The 21,569-nt window shown below is 37.4% G+C and overlaps 1 protein-coding gene across 5 annotated transcripts in view; it reads right to left on the minus strand.

Moving 5' to 3' along the window:
• Positions 1-21,569, minus strand: part of DLG5 (discs large MAGUK scaffold protein 5) — a 107,100-nt gene that overhangs the window by 56,056 nt on the left and 29,475 nt on the right. For all 5 annotated transcript variants that reach the window (XM_050305286.1, XM_050305283.1, XM_050305282.1 and 2 more), the window contains exon 2: positions 10,618-10,686. In XM_050305286.1, coding sequence (XP_050161243.1) covers positions 10,618-10,686 — 69 coding nt within the window. The remainder of the gene's footprint in view (positions 1-10,617; positions 10,687-21,569) is intronic.

A 21,569-nucleotide genomic window follows, 5' to 3' on the forward strand; every position in this document is an offset into this window, starting at 1 on the left:
TTTAACATTGTCTAACACAAGCACATTGCAATTCCTGCAGATGGACTACACAGCAAATTTCCTCTAAGGGGCAGTCATACATTTAAAGCTTTTTGGAAGGCTTTTTAATTCTCAGTTTTCCTAATATCAGAGATGATGATGATGCCTACTGTCTCCTCAGAGAACAATACCAACAAAAAGATGTCTTCTTCCACCCAAGAGATGAGAGTCTGGTAAATTGCTTCATAACATGCTGACAATTAATTCAACTTTAATTTTAGTTCTGCTCATTTAAAATTCAGTTGTAAACATAGTTTTGCTCATGTGTCTCTCAAACACACGAGAGGAAACTCAAAGATACAAGTCACAGATGTGAAAGTTAAAGGCTTAAATGTATACAGGAGATTATTTTCTACCCAAATGAGAAATTCTAGAAATAGTTTACATAATTATAAAACTGAAACAAGTAGCTGATATGTGTATTAACTTGTTAGGATGTACTTTTATTATGCCTTTTCTTTCATTAATGAAGAAACAAAAGACAGAAGAGTAAAATAATGCTCTCTGATCACTGTCTTAAGAAAGAATTTCAAACAAAATTATTTCACTGTTTTAAATGCTAATGAGTTGCAAGGATTGGCTTTTTATCTCTAAACCCAGTTCATGAAGATATTGTAGAATGTAAAAACTCCCTCCAACTTTTCAGTAGAACTACCTGTGCTTTAAAATTCCCACACCAAAATAACTGCAGTGTCAGGGCTATCGTACATACAGCATCTAGAATAATAGGATCCCTATTTTTATTCCTTTTAGCTCTTAGTGTAATTATGAAACAAGAATTTATGAAAACAGACTGTTCTTTTAATCTAACTATTGCATAGTAATGTATGCAAATGCTTTAATAGTAAACTGAAGAAATAAAAAACTGTACAAATGACCTGCACTCTGTAGAAAGACACAAACTCACACCACTGAGAAGAATTCTCAATGGAGGCTGCATGTGGGCTTTTCCTACTACTTTGTTTCACTCCTCCATCCAGATAGAGCCCCTTCATTCATAAGGACTAAGGATTTCACACTTCTAAAATGCAGTTACCCTTTCTTTTAAACAAGAAATAGTCTACATAATTTCTATGGCAGGGTTTTACAGAAACCAGTAATGATACAAATGCACTATCCTGGGCTCATGATATAGGGAATAAATAAGGAAAGAAACAAATAGATTAAAAAGTCAGAGTATGTATTCACATGGAATAGTTTGGACACATCAATGAGCAAGGAATTTCATAAACAAGCTGAAAGGTAAAGGCAGACAAACCAAATTCAAGCTGCATGGTCTTCGGTAAATTCAGTGGCAACATGCACATCATCTCACTTGAGCTGACATATCAGGATATGTGTAACATGGAAAAAGCCCTTCTCATCCTTATAGAGAAGTTCAAAAGCTTATGTTATCCTGGGTCTGCTTGCAAGCAAAATAGATGATCAGGATGCAAGAGGAAGGAGGAGATGGATCAGGAAGGCTGGTGCGCTTTACATGGAGAAAAGGGCATTGGATTAACAATCGGTCCATCACCAGTATCAGCGTTAACTCCAGCAGCAGCCCTGTGGACAATGTCCACTACACAAACCTACAGCAGCATTCAACAGCTGTCCCGGGAGCCTTTAAGCACAGCAAAAGCAGCCCAGAGTTACACCTCTGTTCCTCTACCTCTTTCCTCCCGCCACAGCTTGGACAGCATCTGAGTGACAGTCTTCTTCAGGCAAGGAGAACATTTGTTCACAGAGTCCCAAAACTGTGCCAAGCAACACAAGTCTGCTTTAAATAAAGACAGGCTAATTAGCCTTAGGAAAGAAGTTTTCTTCACTAATGTGAAGCCATTAGTCTTAGTACCAGAAAGGGTTATTTTTCATTAACTTGTCAATTTTTACAAGCACATCAACAGATACTTTAATCTCTGCAATGGTAGTGTCAACTCACAGTATCAGTCACAAGATGTATGGTCGTTAAGTGCTGTAAAAACACAGATATCCACTCTTATTCTTAAAAGAGGACCCAAAAGTTTATCTTTGCTTTATATGTTAACAACCTTACATTTTCAATAGTTGTACACAAGTTCTTATAAAGCTTACATTATATTTCTGAATGCTTAAAAAACAAACACCTTCAGTAAACACCTTTTTCATCAGAAAAATTGTATAGTATTTGTTTCCTTTAGAGGAGCTTTTATAATAATAATAATGGCCAGTCTTCGCGAGCGAAGATCCGGGGAAGGTCTTTCCACCTTCCAGCCTGCGCATTGGATTTTTTAGGTGAGACACAGTGTGCGCGGAACTGAGCCCACCCTTTAATCCTAAGGTTCATCTGCCGGGGCCAAGCGAGCTTGGACGGTGGCAGCGAGGTCCTCAGGACGTAGGTGGGTTGCCTTTAAGGGCTAACGAGCCCCACCTGCCCGGGAGTGGCCCTGACCGGGAATCGAACCCGGGTCTCCGCGGTGATAGCGCGGCGCCTTTACCACTGGACCACCAGGGGCTCCAGGAGCTTTTATAGTTGAATGCTAAAATCCTTTTGCCACATCAGACAGCCGATGTAGCAGAAGGAAAGTGACCTGTGCTTCCAGCTTTGTATTCTTTTTCCGACTGCCTATTTTATAGAAAAGTACCTCCCTTTCTGCACTCTAACCACTCAAACTGGTCTTAAAACAAATAAGTCTAAAGGCTAAATCTCCATTATCTAAATTATGCCACCTTTCAGTAACTCACCTGCTTTCTCAGACAACCTGGATTTCTGAAAAGGCATTTATTGCATGTCCTGCCAAGTGCAACTCATTCATCTGCTTTGATAAGCCTCACAACTCATTTTTGACAAGGCTGCACTTGGATTCTGAGAACTTGACTGCATGGGAGTCACTCCCTGGCCAGCCTCCAGGTAAGCAGTGCTCTATCAACTCCTGAAACAGCCGACAGCAGGGAGGTGTTGCATGGTGAGAACGCACTTTGCCCATAATGCAGTACATTCACTGAGTCCTGAGCATGCACTGACTTAATCCAAAGCAAGATTTTGCAGGAATTCCATCATGGGTTGTATAAAAGAGAAGCCTTAAAAACAGGAGCTGGAGTGATCATATCCTCCATATTACAGTCCAAATGCTGGACTTGACAGAAACCACAAAGACCCATTATGTAGCACATACCAAATATAATTCTTGATGATTATTCTAATTGACAGTGACTGAAGAGATAATATGTCCACACAGAAACCACTGCTTAGTTAGCTTCATATTTGGGGATGGAGTAGTATATTTTTTGAAGAATAACAAAACATTTAAAGAGAAACAGGTTTGGAAATCAGGTTGTGGAAACCAGACCAAAATGTACAAAATGCCAAATAATAATATAATGTTGAGGTGAGAAAATGTGTACCAATGCAGAAACAGCTAATTTTAAGAAATATCAGTAACGTACTTTGAGTTATAATAAACTCATAAATTCATTAGTCTTTGAAAAATGCACTCGGATTCAATTAATTCCAAAGGTAATCTGTCACCAGCTAACAGAATGCCTGAATTTCACAATGATTTTTCTTAAACTCACAAATTTGTGCTCCTTCTTGTTTGAAAATGAACAGGAGACTAATTGTACAGTCAAGCCTTTTTCATTGTTTTCTTTCATAAAAAATAAAATCAATAGGGATGTTCAGAATATTATTTCTTTATGGCTCTGGAAATCATGATAGAAAATGTTAAAAAATACTTGCAAGATGTATTGCAAAGAATGATCAACAGGGTTTCTTCCCAAGCTAGGTAAGTGATGAAGACGAAAAACTGCCATAGGAAATGCATTCTAAAATATTTACCTTCTTTCAATAATTTATGAGGATAGAACAGGATTACATATCAGAAATTATCATTTAGATACATTCTTTCAGATAGATCTTTTCAAGTGATCTTGAAACAGCAGAGAGCACAGAACATAATTGCAAGCAGGTGAAATAGAACATTAGTAAAAACAAGCAGCGGTACACTCAGGAAAGAAAATTGAAAGGTAAAATAATGAACTGCAGAAACAGTTTCATCTGACAGACAGAAAACCTAATAGATTATGAAAGCAGTGAGGATCATGTAATGTGCAAGGGCAAAAGAATGCGTAGCTCTTCAATATATTACTTTAATGCAGAATGTAGCAAGCTAAACAAAGCCAGGAGCACCTAAAACAAACTTTCAACTTCAGTAAGTTAATTTAAGACCATAGAAAGAACTGAACAGTGATTCTAGAAAGGTCAACATGAAAGAAAATGTACAACTCAAAAATAGCAGGGGGGATAGGGTGGGGAAGGGCAGATACATCAATTCCAAACGTCCTTGCAGAACTTTGCTGAGCTAAAATACAACTGAGATTAAAATCTGTTCCTGTAACCAAGGAAAAAACAACTGAAGCTTCTCAGTTTGAATACATGGTAGCTCCCTGGATCAAACCCTACCTTTGTCAGGCTTCCAACTGTGTACTGAAAGCATAGCCTACACAAAAGTGTCCAATCTGAACCCCAGTGACTATGATCAACCACTGCACACCGACCAAGGGGATGAGACTCCTCCAGTTCTCAGTCCTTCACACCTTCTCCTGCAGGATTTCTGAGCACTGGCTCACCATACCACTTTACAGCCCCAAAAGAAAACCATTGACACCAAAAGGATTTCCTAAATGCACAGACTGATAAATGGCCTCAGGGAGCAGTGAAATGTTTCAGAGGTGCTGTCTGGAGTGCAGGAGATGGCTATTCACACACTGTATTTCCATTCAAAACAGAATGGAACAAAATAAGACCAATCAAATCTTCAGAAATCCCTCTGGGGAGCAGATAAATGCCAAGAAGATACTATAGTAAGTGGTCAATTATTCATTAGTAGTTCTCTTACCACAAAACCCCTATTGCCCCTTCTCCAAGACTGTGTCAGTATACATGATCAAAGTTAAGTGTATAATTGTCACCATTCCTTTTTCTTCAAACAGGGCATGCCATCCACTGAGTAATCTTGAGCACTTCTGAAGTGACACAAGTTGAGAGAACCCTTTGCATGACTCATGTCAACCCACAGTTGCCTGAAAATGGACACAAAAGAAGACAATGATAATAATCTATTACTTAACGCTCATTACTTAAGAGGAGATGATTACTAACAAATACACTGAAAATTAGTTAGAGATATTAGGGATCAATCCTAGCAAGAGCTACATGGTTCATGAACAGAGTAAAATAAGAGAGTGAATTTACTTTAGGTGTGTGGAAGAGACTGTTCATTTCCCAAGTTAAAAGTCTTGTTTCCAGTAAACTAGTTTACTACATAGGAAATAAATCTATACATAGAATTTTAATTCAATCATTGAGACCAAATTTTACAGGAAAATGACTTCTGAATAGAGAAACTGATAGGCAAGGAGGTGGACAATCAAAGGCAATTACTGCAGTACAGAAAAGGATTCTGATGTGGTGTACTGGTAGTGTTCCTAGTACTTTATTCATTCATGGCCTACCAGCAAGTGTAATATTGTCACTTGTCCCTTTGTGGGGGGACTCGTGTTAACTGTTGAGGTATCCTTAGCAAACAAATCTTGTGCTACTAAAAAAAAAAGGTAAGAAATAAAATGGAGAACCCTATAGGTTGTCATGGGGGAAATAAATAACTTTCACACAAGGACAATGTTTGTCTTTTACTGACTGAGCACCATAAGTCGCACCTGCAAATAAAGAGTTCCTACAAATTATGAAAACAATTACTTTCTTATACACAGTTGTAGAAAGTATGAAGCAATAAAATCAAATCACAGCAGCATCAAAGGCCACTTGTCAAAATGGTCCACATAAAAATGAGGAATGAAAAACTAGATGTTGTGAAGGAACCTGACGGGAGAGCTGATAGTGTTTGCTTTGGAGTAAGAATTAGGGCTCTCAGATTAAGCAACCAGAACTGCAGTTCATGAAAACCAATCTATAAATAGCCTGCCAGGCTGATACGTTAATAAAGTGTTAAGCAAGGAATACTCTCATTTGAAGTCAAAGTTAGACAAGCCTGGTGGAGACAGATGTATGACCACCTTATGGCTGCAAGAAGAAGGCATAAAATGTGTTACAGACTGGCATGTCCATGGAAGGGGGGTTAAAACTAGATCATCTTGAATGTCCCTTCCAACTCAAACCATTTTATGATTCCTTGTAAGTTCCCACAGGAAAATGTGGCACAGTGATATGAACAGAGAAGAGTAAGAAAAATAGTTATGATGAAAAAGTGATACTGTTTGCAAAGAACTGAACAGATAGAAAGGTAATAGTCTGTTAAAAGATAAACATCATAATATGCAATGTAGAATGAAGAGGACATAAGATTGACAGCTGTAACCAAAACAATGCAAAGAGATCTGGCTGTGGAAAGAAGAAATTTATGCATGTGAAAAGATGGAAGGTCTTCTCCATTCCAAAAATCTTCTCATTAGGAACTCTTTATATTTTCAAATAATGAAAGAGTATGCAATGCCTTTCTGTTAAAAAATCATAATAAAAACTATTGTGAAGAATCTTCTCAGAGCTCTAGCCTGTCTGCTGCATGCCAACTGCTGGGTTCCATTAAATAACATTTCCTAAAAACAAACAAACAAACCAAAACAAAACCCAAACACCTGTGCATTGAGGAGAGGAGGAAAACCCACATTTTTGAAGGGAAACTTTGAACCATCATTATAGTACTAGGAGAGGTAAAAAATGGCTCAATTCTAGAAACCATAATCCTGTTGTGGCATCAAAAGTCAAATGACTAAGTTCACTATACAAACTGCCTCTCTTTTTTTAATTTTTTTTTTTTTTTAGAAAGAGTGTCTTGATTCTGTGTTCTATTCCTCTCCATTATCATGACTGGTCAAGTGGGAGCCTAGCCAGCAGCTGTCACATTAAGCTCTGTTACTGGTTTCTATCCAATTCCTAAGTGACACTGTTGTTCCGTGCTTGGTACGACAGGCACTGAATTTCCATAAATAATTATTCTGATGTCAGAGACACAGGATTGTAGCTCCATTCAGAGAGTCTGCAGGGCACAGGGAGTGGGCAGAAGAAGGATGCTTCTATTTACACACAAAAATCTTTGTCATTAGCCAAGAGCAAAGAGAAAGGAAATACAGAGAGAGACCATGACAATTTCATACAGATTTGTTCCTTTGGGGGACAAAGGTGGGGCTGAAGGACAATGGTGGTATTACGCTATTACAGCAGTTTGTATTGGACCTCTTTCAGAAATAAACCATGAATATTTACTCTCTATAACATCAAAACGACCTATTTTACATGTACAACAAGAACTTTATTAATACATGGGAAAGAAAAGGAAGTAAGCAAAAGAGCAAAATAAAATATTGTCATCTAAACTAATTTTGAATAGCGAGGAAAATATGCAGGAAAAGCATGCTGTCACTCTGCCTTTTTATTTACATACAAATACAAATGAAAAAGGCAAATACAACTACAAAGGAGTTTCTCCTCCAAGGTTGCTAACGTGCTGTGACACAGGTGGGAAAACTGGCTTTCACTCAACTGCTTATGCTAACACAGGCACTTGAGGATGGAAGTTCATTCTTCTTGCATCCCTCATACCCTGCAAGCCCATATAGGCAGGAAAAGAGAAAAAAAGCTTGGAAGACAACCCAGTACTCGGAATAGACTAGCCCTAAGCTCATCTCTGAGTCACATTATGCAAATTACATCACTCCCTGCTCTCCTCTTGTACTGACTATGAGGTTACTGCAGACTGAGAGAACCCCAGCAGATCCATTTGTTCCCCATACAGAAGGTGTTCAATAAGTGTTCATCTATGCTGCTGTTCTCCAGGTTTGTTGCACTCTGCTTTCAGTGAGAGAATCAGAACCGCAAATACACCGAAGACTTGGGCACACCATGAGTTTATACAGGTAATAAAATGTTGTCTCATCTTTCCCTTCTCCTTTCCAAATCCTAACACCATGCTTTATTTATTTGACTGAGATTCAGCCCATGTTTCCTCAGAATCATCTTTTAAGAACAATCACCTTATTTAGATCTAAGATTAGATATTTAGATCCAGGACTAGTTCTTAGATCAGGGTCTTTTTCTGAAAAATAAGGCCATTGTTATATACATAAGTTTCATAAATTAACTCAGAAACCCAGGATAACCATAAAACATGTAGCATCATCTCCATTTCACAACTTCCTGACTTACTTGGAAGTATTTCAGAAAAAGATCATTTAATTAAGAATGCTGGCAGTAGAAATCATCTCCAACAATTGCTAGGTTAAGTAAGGCTGGGAAGAGAAGATGAAGTACACGGACATACCATTCTCTAGTTACATTTATAAACTATCGAGTCCTAACACTACAAATGAAAGATTGTACTCTCTCTCACAATTAGATAACGCTAAGACTAATTCTCTGATGATTTATCTGAGCATAATCAGTGGCCCCAATACCTTTCTCATTTGTCCTGAAAAGTCATACATGTCAATCTGTTTCTGAGCTGCTTGACAAACAGAAGCAAGGTATTAATTGAAACCAGTGGTTTGAGCTCAGGTAGAATAAGACAGATCCCCTATCTGTCCTGTGAGGAAGGTCTACATGATTGGGGAACTCATTCATTTATATACATGTGTGTGTACATATAACTACCAATATCAAACTGGACATATTCTAAAACTTAAAATGTCTGCAAACCATGAGCTATTTATCTTCTTTCACTGATGCACTGATTTCACAGGCTAAACTTACCACTTGCACTGCACAGAGCTACCCTTGTGAAAATTATTTCAGTGAGTGGGGGACAGAGTGGGGGGAAGATGTATTTGAAATTGCTCAAATGCTACAGCACCTCAGTATTTGTTGGGATTCCATTCAAAGAAGTCATATGAAGCCTTATGGGAGTTGGCATGCAAATGCTTTTAGTTATGATGGTTTGTCATTCAATAAATTAGTCAGTATTAAAATAATCTGACTGCAGCTTTGAAGTGACTTGCAAACACATCTATTAGGATACGTTAGTTATTAAGCAATTTTTCTACTGATATTAGAGCACATAAAAAATACTGTCTCTTGCAGAACAAGATGTAAGGGTGAGAAAATGGTTGGAGGAAAAAAAATCATACTCATTAATAACAAGTCTACAACCATACCAAAAAATAAATATGCCAGCTTCAAACAAAGAATTCCCCTGGTTGTTAATTTATTAAATATTAAATTCCTAACACATATAAATAATTATGCAGATTAGTAGATCACAAGTTTTGTTTAATAGCAGGGCACTTAATTTTCAGGTTCTAAATAATTTTAAGTACTGCACACTCCAAATCATATATCAGTTCTGAAGACAGCTCTTTATGTCAAGTATACAGATCCAAATTCAATTATGAACTTCAGTATCTTAAACTATAAGCAAAAGATTTTGGGAAGGAACATTTAAAAAAAATAAAATTAAGTGTACCATTCCTTTTGAAAATCAGGAATACAGAGATAGAAAGGACCACCTGCATTTCTCCTTCATATCTCAGTCATCACTTCATCCCATCATCCCACAAACTTACTGGATTTCACCTTAGAAGAACTTCCTTCTTTGGAAGGTTCCTTTTTGAATCTGCTTGTCTTCAAAATTTAGGAATTTCTTTCTTCCAATTTCCAGCCCCAATTTAATCATAGCAAATTACACCTACCCTTCCTTCAGGTAAGAGCATACAAGTGTGATCTTGATTAAAATCAAACTAACATGTCACAGCTTCCCGTGTTTTCAGCAAATAGTTCAGTCAACACTAAAATCTTGTTCCTACATGCTGGAGTTAAAAGTTCAACTCAGTGACTGCAACAGATGTCTACCCACATCCCTAAACAGTCAACTGGCTTGCCTGGTGCTGTCAGGGAAGCCTACAGATTGGAACTTTAAAAATGCAAGAGCCTGCATTCCCTATCCAGGGCAAATGACTTTTACTTATACAAATACATTCTATTGTGAAATCCATGTAAAGAAAGATGAGGAAAACTGGCAGTTAATAGAGCTCTTCCAAAATCATCTTGTGGATAAAACACCTCTAATAACATTTCTTTTACCTCTAACTTTTTCTGAGTATTTTGTCTTTCCCAATGATTTTAAAGGCAGAGAACATGAAGCAATCAATTGCACGCAGGAAAACAAAAATGTTAAAGCTTTCAAAAGTTTTTAAGAGGCCATGGCCTCGGCTAACATTATAATTTCTATGATGTTTTTGACTCTGAACAGAATTTTCACATCTACATAAATACATACATACACATGTATAAATGTCTATATATATTTTTATATGCACAGACTTGTACAAACACAATGTTTCCATTTTTACATCATCTGACTAAGTAACTCAAAGTATAGTTACATCATTTCATGTATCCCCATGTTAGATATTTTACTGGCAACAACTGCAGCCCATCATGAAAAGGCTCAGCTTGCACTGTACAAAAAAAGTTTATTTTTCCTGATGAAGATGGATAGTTACATCTTATAGTTCGTCTTATTTGATTTTAGGACCAGAATCCTGGAGACAACCTTAAAAATTTGTTCTCCCAGTTCCCAAAAGACACACTCAACAACATACTTTACTCACCAATGCTGCTCAGAGAACTGCTGCTTTCAGAGTCAGAAGGCATTATGGACAGCACACTGTAAGTAGACCCTAAAATTAGGAAAATAAAGACAGTATTACTTTCTTTCCCCCATTCCCTCTGCCCAAGACAAGTTAATGATCCATTTCCTTGATATTGCAGATGTCAAATGCACTAAATTAGAGAGAACACACATCACTGAAGCATAAAAATCTAATAGCCAAAGTATAATTTGTAAATTAACATTACACTGTGCACTGAGTACAAAATCATTTGGATGAAATGGTAAAATTCAGTTCAGCAAAATACTGAACTAATACCTTGATTATTTCAGATACACTGAAAATACAGTATGATGTCTACAATAGGAAGACTATGTGTGACAATAGTCAGAATCTATTTTGGTTTCTTATCTTTCTACATGTACCAACTGCTAATTCATTGTCTAACTGATTGTATTCTTATCCTCAAACATCATTCAGACTTAGAAATTTCACTTCATTTGTAAGTAAAATTTGCTTACATCCATTTGCAACTTTCAGTATCTAATTTTAAAAGCAAGGATCTACAAAGCAGCAAGTTTTTTCATGTATTAATAGATCAACAGACAGAGAAGCCTTTCATTTTAGCTATTTCAGAAGTATGCTAGATTTTACTTAGAAGAAGAACTAGAAAAACAGGTCCTACTTCAAAACATTAACTAAACAGCTCCACCATCCCTCATAGACAGGACAAACACACCACAGTAGAGACAGGGAATGACTGTGTGCTAAAGCCATTAGAAATTTGGTCCATTTTCAGCACTAGCCAGAATGTGAAACCTGTCCTCCCAACAGCCAAGCTCAGACAGTTTCAATCCTTTCAGGAGCTGGTTTTCCTATAGCTCCTCTTTCTTATATTCCAGTATTTCTTCCTTCCTTTCTTCCAGTTTCTTCAGGAAATAAAAGCTGAGAAGATTATCTGTATGGATCTACCTTTGAAATAGACTGAAGAAAGGACAGGCTAGAAAATAAGACAGAAGTCCTATTTTTTGCTCGTCTCCTCTGCTTTTTACTAGAGAAAGACATGACATCTGTAAATACCGTGGTGTCAGATGAAGGAAAGGCAAGATGTGATAAAATAGTTCTAATAACAACATATATGACAAGCCTATCACTGTCACACTGGCTGGCTTCAGAAAAAAAAATCTGCTGGGCACATTTGCTTCCATTTCCAATATTTGCAAATAATAATTTAGGCTGTATTACTCTTTCATTAAAGCTTATTAAAAGTAAAATAATTTCTGCATTAATTTTACTTGCAGTATTTCCTGCAGTCTGGACTTAGATTAGAATCATAAGGAAAGCCGAAAAAAACAGATCAATATATTAAACAAAGTAGGACATCTTTATGACAGACAACGTGTACTGAGATGGTATCAAAACTGTGTGGGACTCAAGCAAAACAAAGTCTTGTGCCAAGAAGTGACACTTGATTATACTTAGCAACTTAAGGCAAAGTTGCTCAGTTCCTCTAAAAGATTACATAGTAGTTCCACACCTAAATGAAGTTGCACTGATTGTTAGCCATTTTCAGAGTGAAGAAAGAAAAGACTCAAAATCTCATCATCTTAACTCATTTTTCTTCTATTTATCTTCAAGGCACACTGATCCTCTCTGTATTCTTTTCCTGCACATTACAAGCCTGAGCAAGGACTTAAAACGAGTTAAAATCTGCTCCCTGGAACAGAAAGGTTTTGTCAAGCTGACTTCATCAATGGAGAAATATGACTCTACATAATGTTTTTAAAACATTAGCTGAGAACTGTAAATCCAAGATCCAGTATGCATGGCATGTTATCAAGAAAACCTGCAATTGTCAAGAGGGGAGGAATCATCTGACCCATTCATAATTCCTCACTTCTAACAGCAACAACAAAAAGATCTAGTAGCATTTGTCTGGTTTGGGTTTGTTTTTAAACTACACAAGATATGAGTTCATTATCTGTGACATGCACCACCTCTGTCATCAGAAGCAGTATTAGTAAGCATTACAAACAATAACTAGAGGACTCTACACAGCTTTCACAATATTAAAACTCAGCTTTAGGTACTGTACTGATACACATCCATGTATTCAATCCAGGCTAAAGTGGCATCATACTTGGCATACTGTGATCAATATGCTTGATCAAACCAGTCACACATCATCAGTACCTGCAAATGCTCCAAGACAGCATTTCCCCACTCTATAGGATGCCTTCTCACATAAATGAATACACTCAAAATCATCCCAACAGCAATTCAGATACATGTAAAAAGGCAAGGAAAAAGGTCCAAGCTAGTTTCTACCACAAAAGGCACCAGAGCACCCTGTTGATTCATGAGCTATACAATCATGGTAGTTAAAAAAATTTGTTGCAAAACCACATGCCTCCAAACAATTTTTCACTTTATTTCCTATTTTTAACACTTTCTATCTTGTCAAATTGTACAAAAAATAAGATCAGAACACTAAATCCTACAAGAAGCCGTGAATACTCTTCAAAGTAAATGCTGAATGTACTTCACACCTAGGAGTGCACATGCCTTTCACCATACTTTTCCAAATATTTGACTCAAATATTTTTCTGCTAGTATTCACCTTGAATATTGAAGTCGCACAGTACTGACATGTTCCTAAAGTTCAAAATGACAACTTGAAATGATAGGATTCCAAGAAACACAGTAGAACCTACTCATACGTAAACAAAAAACAACAACAACAAAAAAACAAAAACAAAAAACCACAAAACCACAAAACCCAAACAAACAAACAAAAAAAACCAACAAAAAACCCCAAAACAACAACAACCAACCAACCAAACAGCAAACCTGTCTTTTACAGATACACATTCATATAGAGAGGGAAAATAGCATAAGCATCTTGTCTTTGTATGGTAGACTTGCTTTCTTTTTTACTCATCCAGACGTAAGCTTTGGATCAGTTCCTGGTTGTATTAAACAGCTTTGGCAGGGCAGAGGGATTTAGAAACTGCTACAGTAGACACTTCAGAACCTTAAGAATCTCACTTCCTCTTATTTTCAACAATTAGAGCAAGTCAAATTTCTTTGAGTTATTACTGTCTTTCTTTATTAATCAGATAACAGGAAGGCCACTAAAAACTCACAAATTCAGGAAAGGAACTGGTTGCTTAATGTGGAAGCTAACTCCAGGGACAACAGAGAACTGTGTTGCAGTTTGCCTTCACCTTTCACACAGTAGCCCCACAGAAACAGTGATATGTTCTTTCCTTTTTCAGAGAGACAGTGATGGTAGAGGGGGAATAGAAGAGAAAGGAAAACGAGAGAAGAGTTATACATCCTAAGAAGACACCAACTATCTAAACCAGCAATATACTCATCAGCAATGCCAAATCCAGACGAATGGAATTAAATTATTCGCACAAAATTAAACTGGAACATTTCTCTCTTCTGTCTTTACAACTTCTGAATTGTGAAACACCACATAACACTGGCCAATCATCTGTACTTCAAGGAGAGACTGAAAAATCCAAGTCAGATAAGCTCAAAGTAAAGCCTCCAAAATAAGCTTGCACTTGATACTTTCTGTAAGAAAGCACTACAAAGGATCAAGTATGATATATCTTCTAGGACATTGTTGAATGACTTCTGAAAAAAACCACACTCTGTTCAAATTTCACTATATGGAGATAAACTGCCAGAATTGTCATGGCTGTACAGAAACTTCTCATCCTCCTCCATACAAATACACCTACATATCCATGCTCTGCTCATGGCTTTAAAGTGTAGTGTATCCAAGGGGACTGTACTGGCAAGACACACAGAACTCATTGCTCATACGCTTTCAGTCCACTAATTCTTTTTTTCGCCCCTTATTTATAATCCAACTTAAAGAAGGTTATTTCATCTTTCAAACTTCACTATATTAACTAAATAACTGTGTAGGAATAAGAATAATTACTCCCTCAGATACACAAATTCAGCACAGGCCAAAGAGACAATTATATTGAACCTGCTGCAGTGTGTGAAGAACTAGGGGTTTATTCAAGGAACATCAGTTGTTTCATCTCACAGAATGGGGGATTTTCTGATCTCAGCTACACAGCTCTTGGTAGGTCATCCATCTCTAAGGATTGCATTTATATCTGTAGTACGGCCAAATCTTAAATTAAGCATGTTTTCCAAGTAGGACCGAGCCTGGAAGGAGTGCTTTGCCTGCACAAATCTTTTCTGCTACACCTCTGTGTTCAAGGATGATGTAAACAACCCTCCATGCTCCCTGGCTGCAAATTTCCATTGCTAATTAAACTGTGCTCGTCCTCCCACCTCCCTTCCCAGTGCAATGACTGCCAGCTGATTCAGCTTCTTGTCAGCAAATGATTTTTCTGATGGAAATCCAATGCACTGGATGAGAGGGTAGCATGACAAACATGGTTTTATCCACATCTCCATGCACCAAACCAAGCTGACTTTGGCAGGACTCCGATTTGCTGGGGGGAAGCAGGGAAGCAACAAAGTTTGATTAAAACTGGAAATGACCCAGACTGTAATGTTCCCATTGCCTTTACAACAAATAAAACTGCCCAAGGAGCTTAGAACCACCACATGGGTCTCCCATGCTCTGTCTCTGATGTTATTCTTTTCTTGTCAGCCTATGCAGCCAGGTTTGTAAAAAGGCACAAGACATGGTAATTTCTTGCAAGTGTGTGACATTCAGACACTAAATTCTGACCTCATACAAAACCTTCAATTGGTATTTGCTTCCATCCATGTCAAACTTATTTCAGATGTTTCACAGTCATTTACTTTTAAGGATATGAGTAACTTCAGGAACAAAGATATAAGCTTAGCAGTGACTCTTCCTTATCTGCTTTTAAACACGGTTTTATTACTTATTCTGTACACCTATTTTTAGGGCACCATGAAAACAGAATTAACAATAAGAAGCTTTTTAAATAATCAAGCAGCTGAAAAATCACATTCTTTTATTTTCCAAATGCCTCAGTCTATAACAGCTTCACAGAAATGATATGGGTGACAAAGTTCATTTTCCTTTTCAATGGAAAAAACGTTTTAATATCTTATTATTTCATAAAGAAGTTGTAAAAGTGTGGTTTTGGAAAATATAGATACTTCATTGCTTTACTAATCCTTGAATTCCAAGTGATGAAGAATGCACTCTTGTTAAGGACAGAACATGAACAAGGACTTTGGAACCTTTCTCTGGAACATTTAGCAAAAACCAGCGCTGGAGACAAAGTCAGGCTAATTTTGATTTAATATGACAATTTCTGTGTAGGTTTAGATTGAGAAAAGTTAAGTAACCTGTCTGAGGCCAGAGACATCAGTAAAGAAGCCCTGAATTTAGATGGTGAAGTTCCCATTTGTCAATTATACAATCAGTCCAGCATCTGATCTTGACCTGTTAAAAACAACACTAGACAAATACCTGTCACATTCCTATTTTCTTAGCAATATCTGTTCAAAACACTTCATAGCAGAATAAACCTACAAACTGATATTTCTAAATATGCGTTCCAAAGTGTACCCTCTCTAGCAACATCTACGCTCATTGCTATAGATTTTTTTTCTTTAGTCAGGAAGCAATACAGTAAGTTATACTGAAAAGAACTTACAATCTATCTTTAAGAGGAATCTAAGCTACTGCACTACTGTTGCACCTTTTACTCGAGTGTGAACTAGGAAAGGAAGCACACAATATGTGGGCCTTCAGGAGTGGCAGTGAGATAGATAAGAGGAAAGTACAAGAGGCAAGAAAACAACATGGCTCTTTACCTACCTTACCCCTTTTTCATTACGATACACTTGCTGCTGTCCATATGCTTTATCAGCATTATTTGTTCTTGTTTACTGTATCCTAAGCATTCAGCCAAATCATCCTCTTTTCACAAAAAGAAGTGTAGAAATGATTAAAAATCTTGACAGACCTGAATTTGCATTGCTAGACTCATGCTGACCATGCTTCAGCTGACAGAGAATTCAAGCTATTTTGCAACGGTCATGATCACAGAATTACAGAATGTTCTGAGTTGGAACAAACCCATAAAGCAGTCCAAACTCAAGTGAATGGTCTGTACAGCAACTGGACCTGTGACCCTGGCATTATTAGTACCATGGTCTAATCTCAGGGTTATATGTTCTTATACTGTCCTAAAGAGGTGGGACAGAAGCAGTTTTTAAGAGCACAATTACCATGAACTTTTATTAGCTGGATAGCAGCTATTATCTACTGATAACTGGAAGTAAAGAGGTATAAAAGCTTACAATTCCTTAAAAAAACCAAACAAACCCAAACTCAAGCATATCAGGTGAGATAGAAATAATGCCCTTTCCTACCTTCCAATCTTTCATTTCTTTCTTTGCAATTTATAAAATTACTAATTTAATCTCTTGCACTCTTGGAAACCACATCAGAAGTGATTAAATCTATCTACTGGAGCAGTAGGACCAAAGATGAAATCATAACTGCTGCTGCTATTACTTATTCAAAAAGTCCTGCAGCAATTCAGGTTCTGAACCAGAAATAACTGCTTTAACTTTCGTGCTTTTTGACTGGGATGCCTTTTAGCTCTAGTGAGTGCACTTTGTCTTGACAAGTCATTGGTCTCCAACATTGTGTTTCACCTAGGAACTGCAACAGTGTATGCCCATGCCCTCCTTTTACAGTCCTGAATAGTTCAATGAGATAGGTGATGATTTTTCAAGTTATTTTAAGGTTAAGAGCAACATACCTTGCTATCAAGAAAAATATTACCATGCAAACTTAAATTACTCAGATTCCGGTAAAAGAACAACTTACAGATTGTAGACCTGCACACGTTGTCTTCACTGTTAACTTTACTACAAGAAAAAATGTATATTTTTATGGTCTGATGCGCCAAAGGAGGAGCAATAAATAAGTGATTATGGATTGTTTAACCTTACTATTTAGTACAGATGGGGAAAAGCTGCATTTAAAGACAAGTCCTAGTAAAAATTCAATACAGGTAGGTGAAACAAACTGTCATATATTTCAGCTCATGGGGATTGTACAGGTGGTCCTCATGTTTCTATCAATGCAGCACTGCCGTCTTCTGTTCTAAAACATGATTTGGCATTACAGCTGACCACCCTATCAAACAAATAGAGACATCATTTTTATTAATTATTTTTAACATAGATGCTTTAACAATTCCCATTAATATATTCTGGGGAAACCTATGCCACTCCACTGGTAAAAAGGTTAATGCATCCATTTTTTCACTTCTAGCCATTGGGAACATTATATTTGTTTGCTGGATTATGTATGCTAAGCCAAAGGCAAAAATAAAGGAAAGATAAAACATAATAACATTGTCCTTTTTTGACAAGTTTCCTGAAATCTCAAAATCTGTTTCTGTTTGTTATCTCCTTAATCTAGATTACTCACTAAATTATATATAAGAGGATATAATTAATTTTGTTTATTAAAGAAAAGAGATGTACATTTTCATCAAACCTCCTAGATGACTAAAACACAGCAGAGGATGTTCACCAATCCCTTTCCCTCTAGGAAGGGAAACTGGGTAATGTAGAATGTAAATCCACCTGGCAAGCATGTGCTCCTTCAGTTTTCCATCTGCACTGTGTCCAGCAAAATGTCATTGTGACCATTCACTGGATATTCCAGGACCCTTGGTGAAGGGCCCGTAGAGAGATGATGCACCAAGTTACATGTCATTATCTGGGTTGGGAACAGACACCTCCTGGAATATCCTTCTTTTTCATTAAACCTTGACAGAAATAGTATTCCCGAATACCTTCAAATTTCCTCACTAGCTTCTTTTAACCTCAGAAAATATTATTTTTTTCCTAGCACACTAACCAGGGCCTAAAGTTTGAAGGACTTGGTTGTCCATTCTGTTATCAGCACTCCTTCCAGGGAAAGCTCATTTGCAATCGACCCTAGAAGATTTAAGTGAAAGTAAATTATGTTCAGAGAATATCCACATGCTATCCTATGCAGTCAAAAGCAAGAAACTGTTGTGGGAAAAAGGTAGCAAATACTAGATATCTACAAATGCATTCTCTATCGGCAACAGCTGCCTTACTTAATTTGCAATGGTGACAATTAAGAAATTCAAACTTCTTTTAGTTAGTACAGATATACACAGGGCTTTGTAGCATATTATTTCATCAAATAATTGTACAGTCAGGTAATATGAATGACAAAATAAAATTTAACAAGTTAGCATTATTACTACAACTAAGTGCTATATTTAAACTTCAATTTAAATTTTGGAAATAAATCAAAGTAACCACCTAATTAAGTTTGTAAAGAGGCCACGTCATTAAAAAACAGAAAAAAACTATATGGAAGAACAAAGGAAAAAAAAACTACAGGTATTTAAAACTGCAGGCACTGGCATTCAAAAGACTATAAATCTACCAGGTTACAAGAGAAGCAAGCATTAACTCCTCAAGATTAGCCTCTTAACGCATCCAGTCCTTCCATTAACTCACTGTATCTTGCAACTGGGTGTTTCCTCTGCAAAAGCAGTTGGGGGCATGCCTGAATCTGTGGGTGACTAGACCATCAGTGCCTAACCTGAGCTTTTTGCTAACAAGTCAAACTTTGTCCATAATAAATAAGCATTCTGGTTCAAACTGGTTTTTTAGAACAAGTCATCAAGATCACTCAGGTACCTACACCCACCCATAAACACAGTCTAAATATAAGATCTGATCAGCTTCAATGATAATGGTACAGTTAAAGTCACATCACTTTCCTACTCTGCAGAGACTTTCAAAGAAGGACAAAGGACTTTATCATAGTTCTAGCTTACCCCTGCACAGAGAATTAGACACACGAGGAGAAAAGCACCTCAACACAAACATAACTGCAATCACACCACTGTAGTTGTCCTGTTTACAGCTCACGGAAATGAAGAGGCCCATTTAGGGCAGTTCTTTGTGATTCCAAGCAGAGGAGGAACGTATCAAAGTCCAAAGGCTTTTCTCCCTTCTCCCGATACTATCTATCTTATCTAAACTCACCCAAGTACAATTTAGTCTTGTAAAGCTATCTTCTCTGAATATCCTGATTTCTACAACCCTAGCATGTTGACAAGTGCCCAACTTCTTTTTCTAACAAGAAACGGAACAAAGTAGTTGGAACGCTCCTCCCAAAAAGCAGCCCCTGTTAGCGCTCAAGCACTAAACCAGCAACTCATTCAAGAAATTAGTTACATAATACCTCCTCATATGCTGCTCTCCTTATTTAATGGCATAAATAATAACTGATTCAGGAAACTTATGAGCCTGCTGGTTCTAGTCTGAATCCCCTAATTTGCTAAAACTTACAAATCAGCTCATGTCTAGTGCTCACCAGGATTTCAGGAGACGTATCTATACAATCATCCAAGTTCGGACTAGCTTTGAGTCCACACTCAATGTGCCTCCTTTGAAATTCAAGTTGTGTTGGGAGATGAGACTTTTTCAAACCATGCATCTCTAGAAAAAGTGGTTCACATTACTGGCATAATGCTCAAGAAAACTCCTTTCAAACCTGAAAGGAGACAGCATACTTCTCAACTAAGCCCTAAAAAATGAACTCTCCTTATATTGTTCTTCATAGCGTGCTTCAATATTCAGCCTCTAATCAACTCTCACTCAGAAAAAACAAGAGGAAAGAAATGTCTCAAGATGGTTTCATGAGGGTACGTCACAGAAGGGCTTTAAACCCAACTTCGCTGTATTGTTAAAATGGAAAAAATTACACACACTTTCATACAGAAGAGAGTTTGTATCCAATCTTCTCCCGTCTCTGTTTACAGCAACTGTTACTTGAAATGGTAATAAAAAAGATGTATCTACACTAAACCATTTAATCTACATTTTCTTGTCTCCTTGGCAAGTTAGTTTTCCCCCAACACTCTACTTCATTTAAAATAGCAAAAGTAAGGAAGAATAAAAAATACAGCTTTTTTTCCTCTTCCTAGTGTATAGATCAGGAAATCCTGCTGCCAGCAGTAATTCCACATTAAACATATATTTATTCTCTAGGCACAGAGCACAAGGTTCTGCTCAGTAAAAGGGATCTAAGTCCCTGTTACCTACAGACTTCAGGCCTAAGTGTCTTTCAGGACACCTGCAGTTACAGGAAGGTCATCAGAGCTGTGTGAATGCTACTAGCACACACCAAGTGCTGCAGACAAAGGAAATGTCAAATCCATGGCAAAGTGAACTGAGACTGCTCTCTAAACCCAGACAAACTGCAGCAATAATCTCTGTGTATCTCTACAGGATCTTTTCAGAAATGTACCAGTTTTCACAAAGGTAATAGTTTAATCAGACAACTCTTGCAAGTTCCAAGCACCAATACAACCTTAGAAGAGGGGTTGGAAAAGGTAACAATATCAATTAAGAATATATTTGAACCATGGACTATAGTTCTTCAGAAGACAAACACAGAGATATAAAAAAGAAACCACACCTCTGCTCTCATTCAAACAACGCAATTAAGTATGTCCTTAAGTGCTCTGCTGTACTGGGTGATTATTGCAGAAGTCTATTATCTATGAACTATTTACAAAAATAGTTTGTTGCAAAAATCCCCAGGGGTGAACTTCATGCCTCTTCTGGTTAGAGCTGCACCACCCACGAGAACTTTTCATCCCTTACCAGAGGTAACCTTCAGCTGTGATGATGGCAGCAACAGCCTGATAACCTCCTCCACTGGCACAGGCACCGCCACAGCGTGTGAGCCAACCTCTCCCTGACACTCACAGGGAATACACAGAAGAGCACTGCTTAAGCTTTCTAAAAACAAAAGTAACACGTGTAACTAAACAGAACCCAAGTCTCAGGGGCGTTCACGCATACAAATGCTCTACCTGGGAGCTAAGAGCAGAGAATGCTGGAAAAAAAAGAAGTCATCTGGAAGCACTTAGGACACGCATTCCCCTTTTTGC

This window comes from Myiozetetes cayanensis, unplaced genomic scaffold (assembly GCF_022539395.1).
Source record: "Myiozetetes cayanensis isolate MyiCay16 unplaced genomic scaffold, myiCay2020 scf10, whole genome shotgun sequence".
NCBI classification, from domain to species: domain Eukaryota; kingdom Metazoa; phylum Chordata; class Aves; order Passeriformes; family Tyrannidae; genus Myiozetetes; species Myiozetetes cayanensis.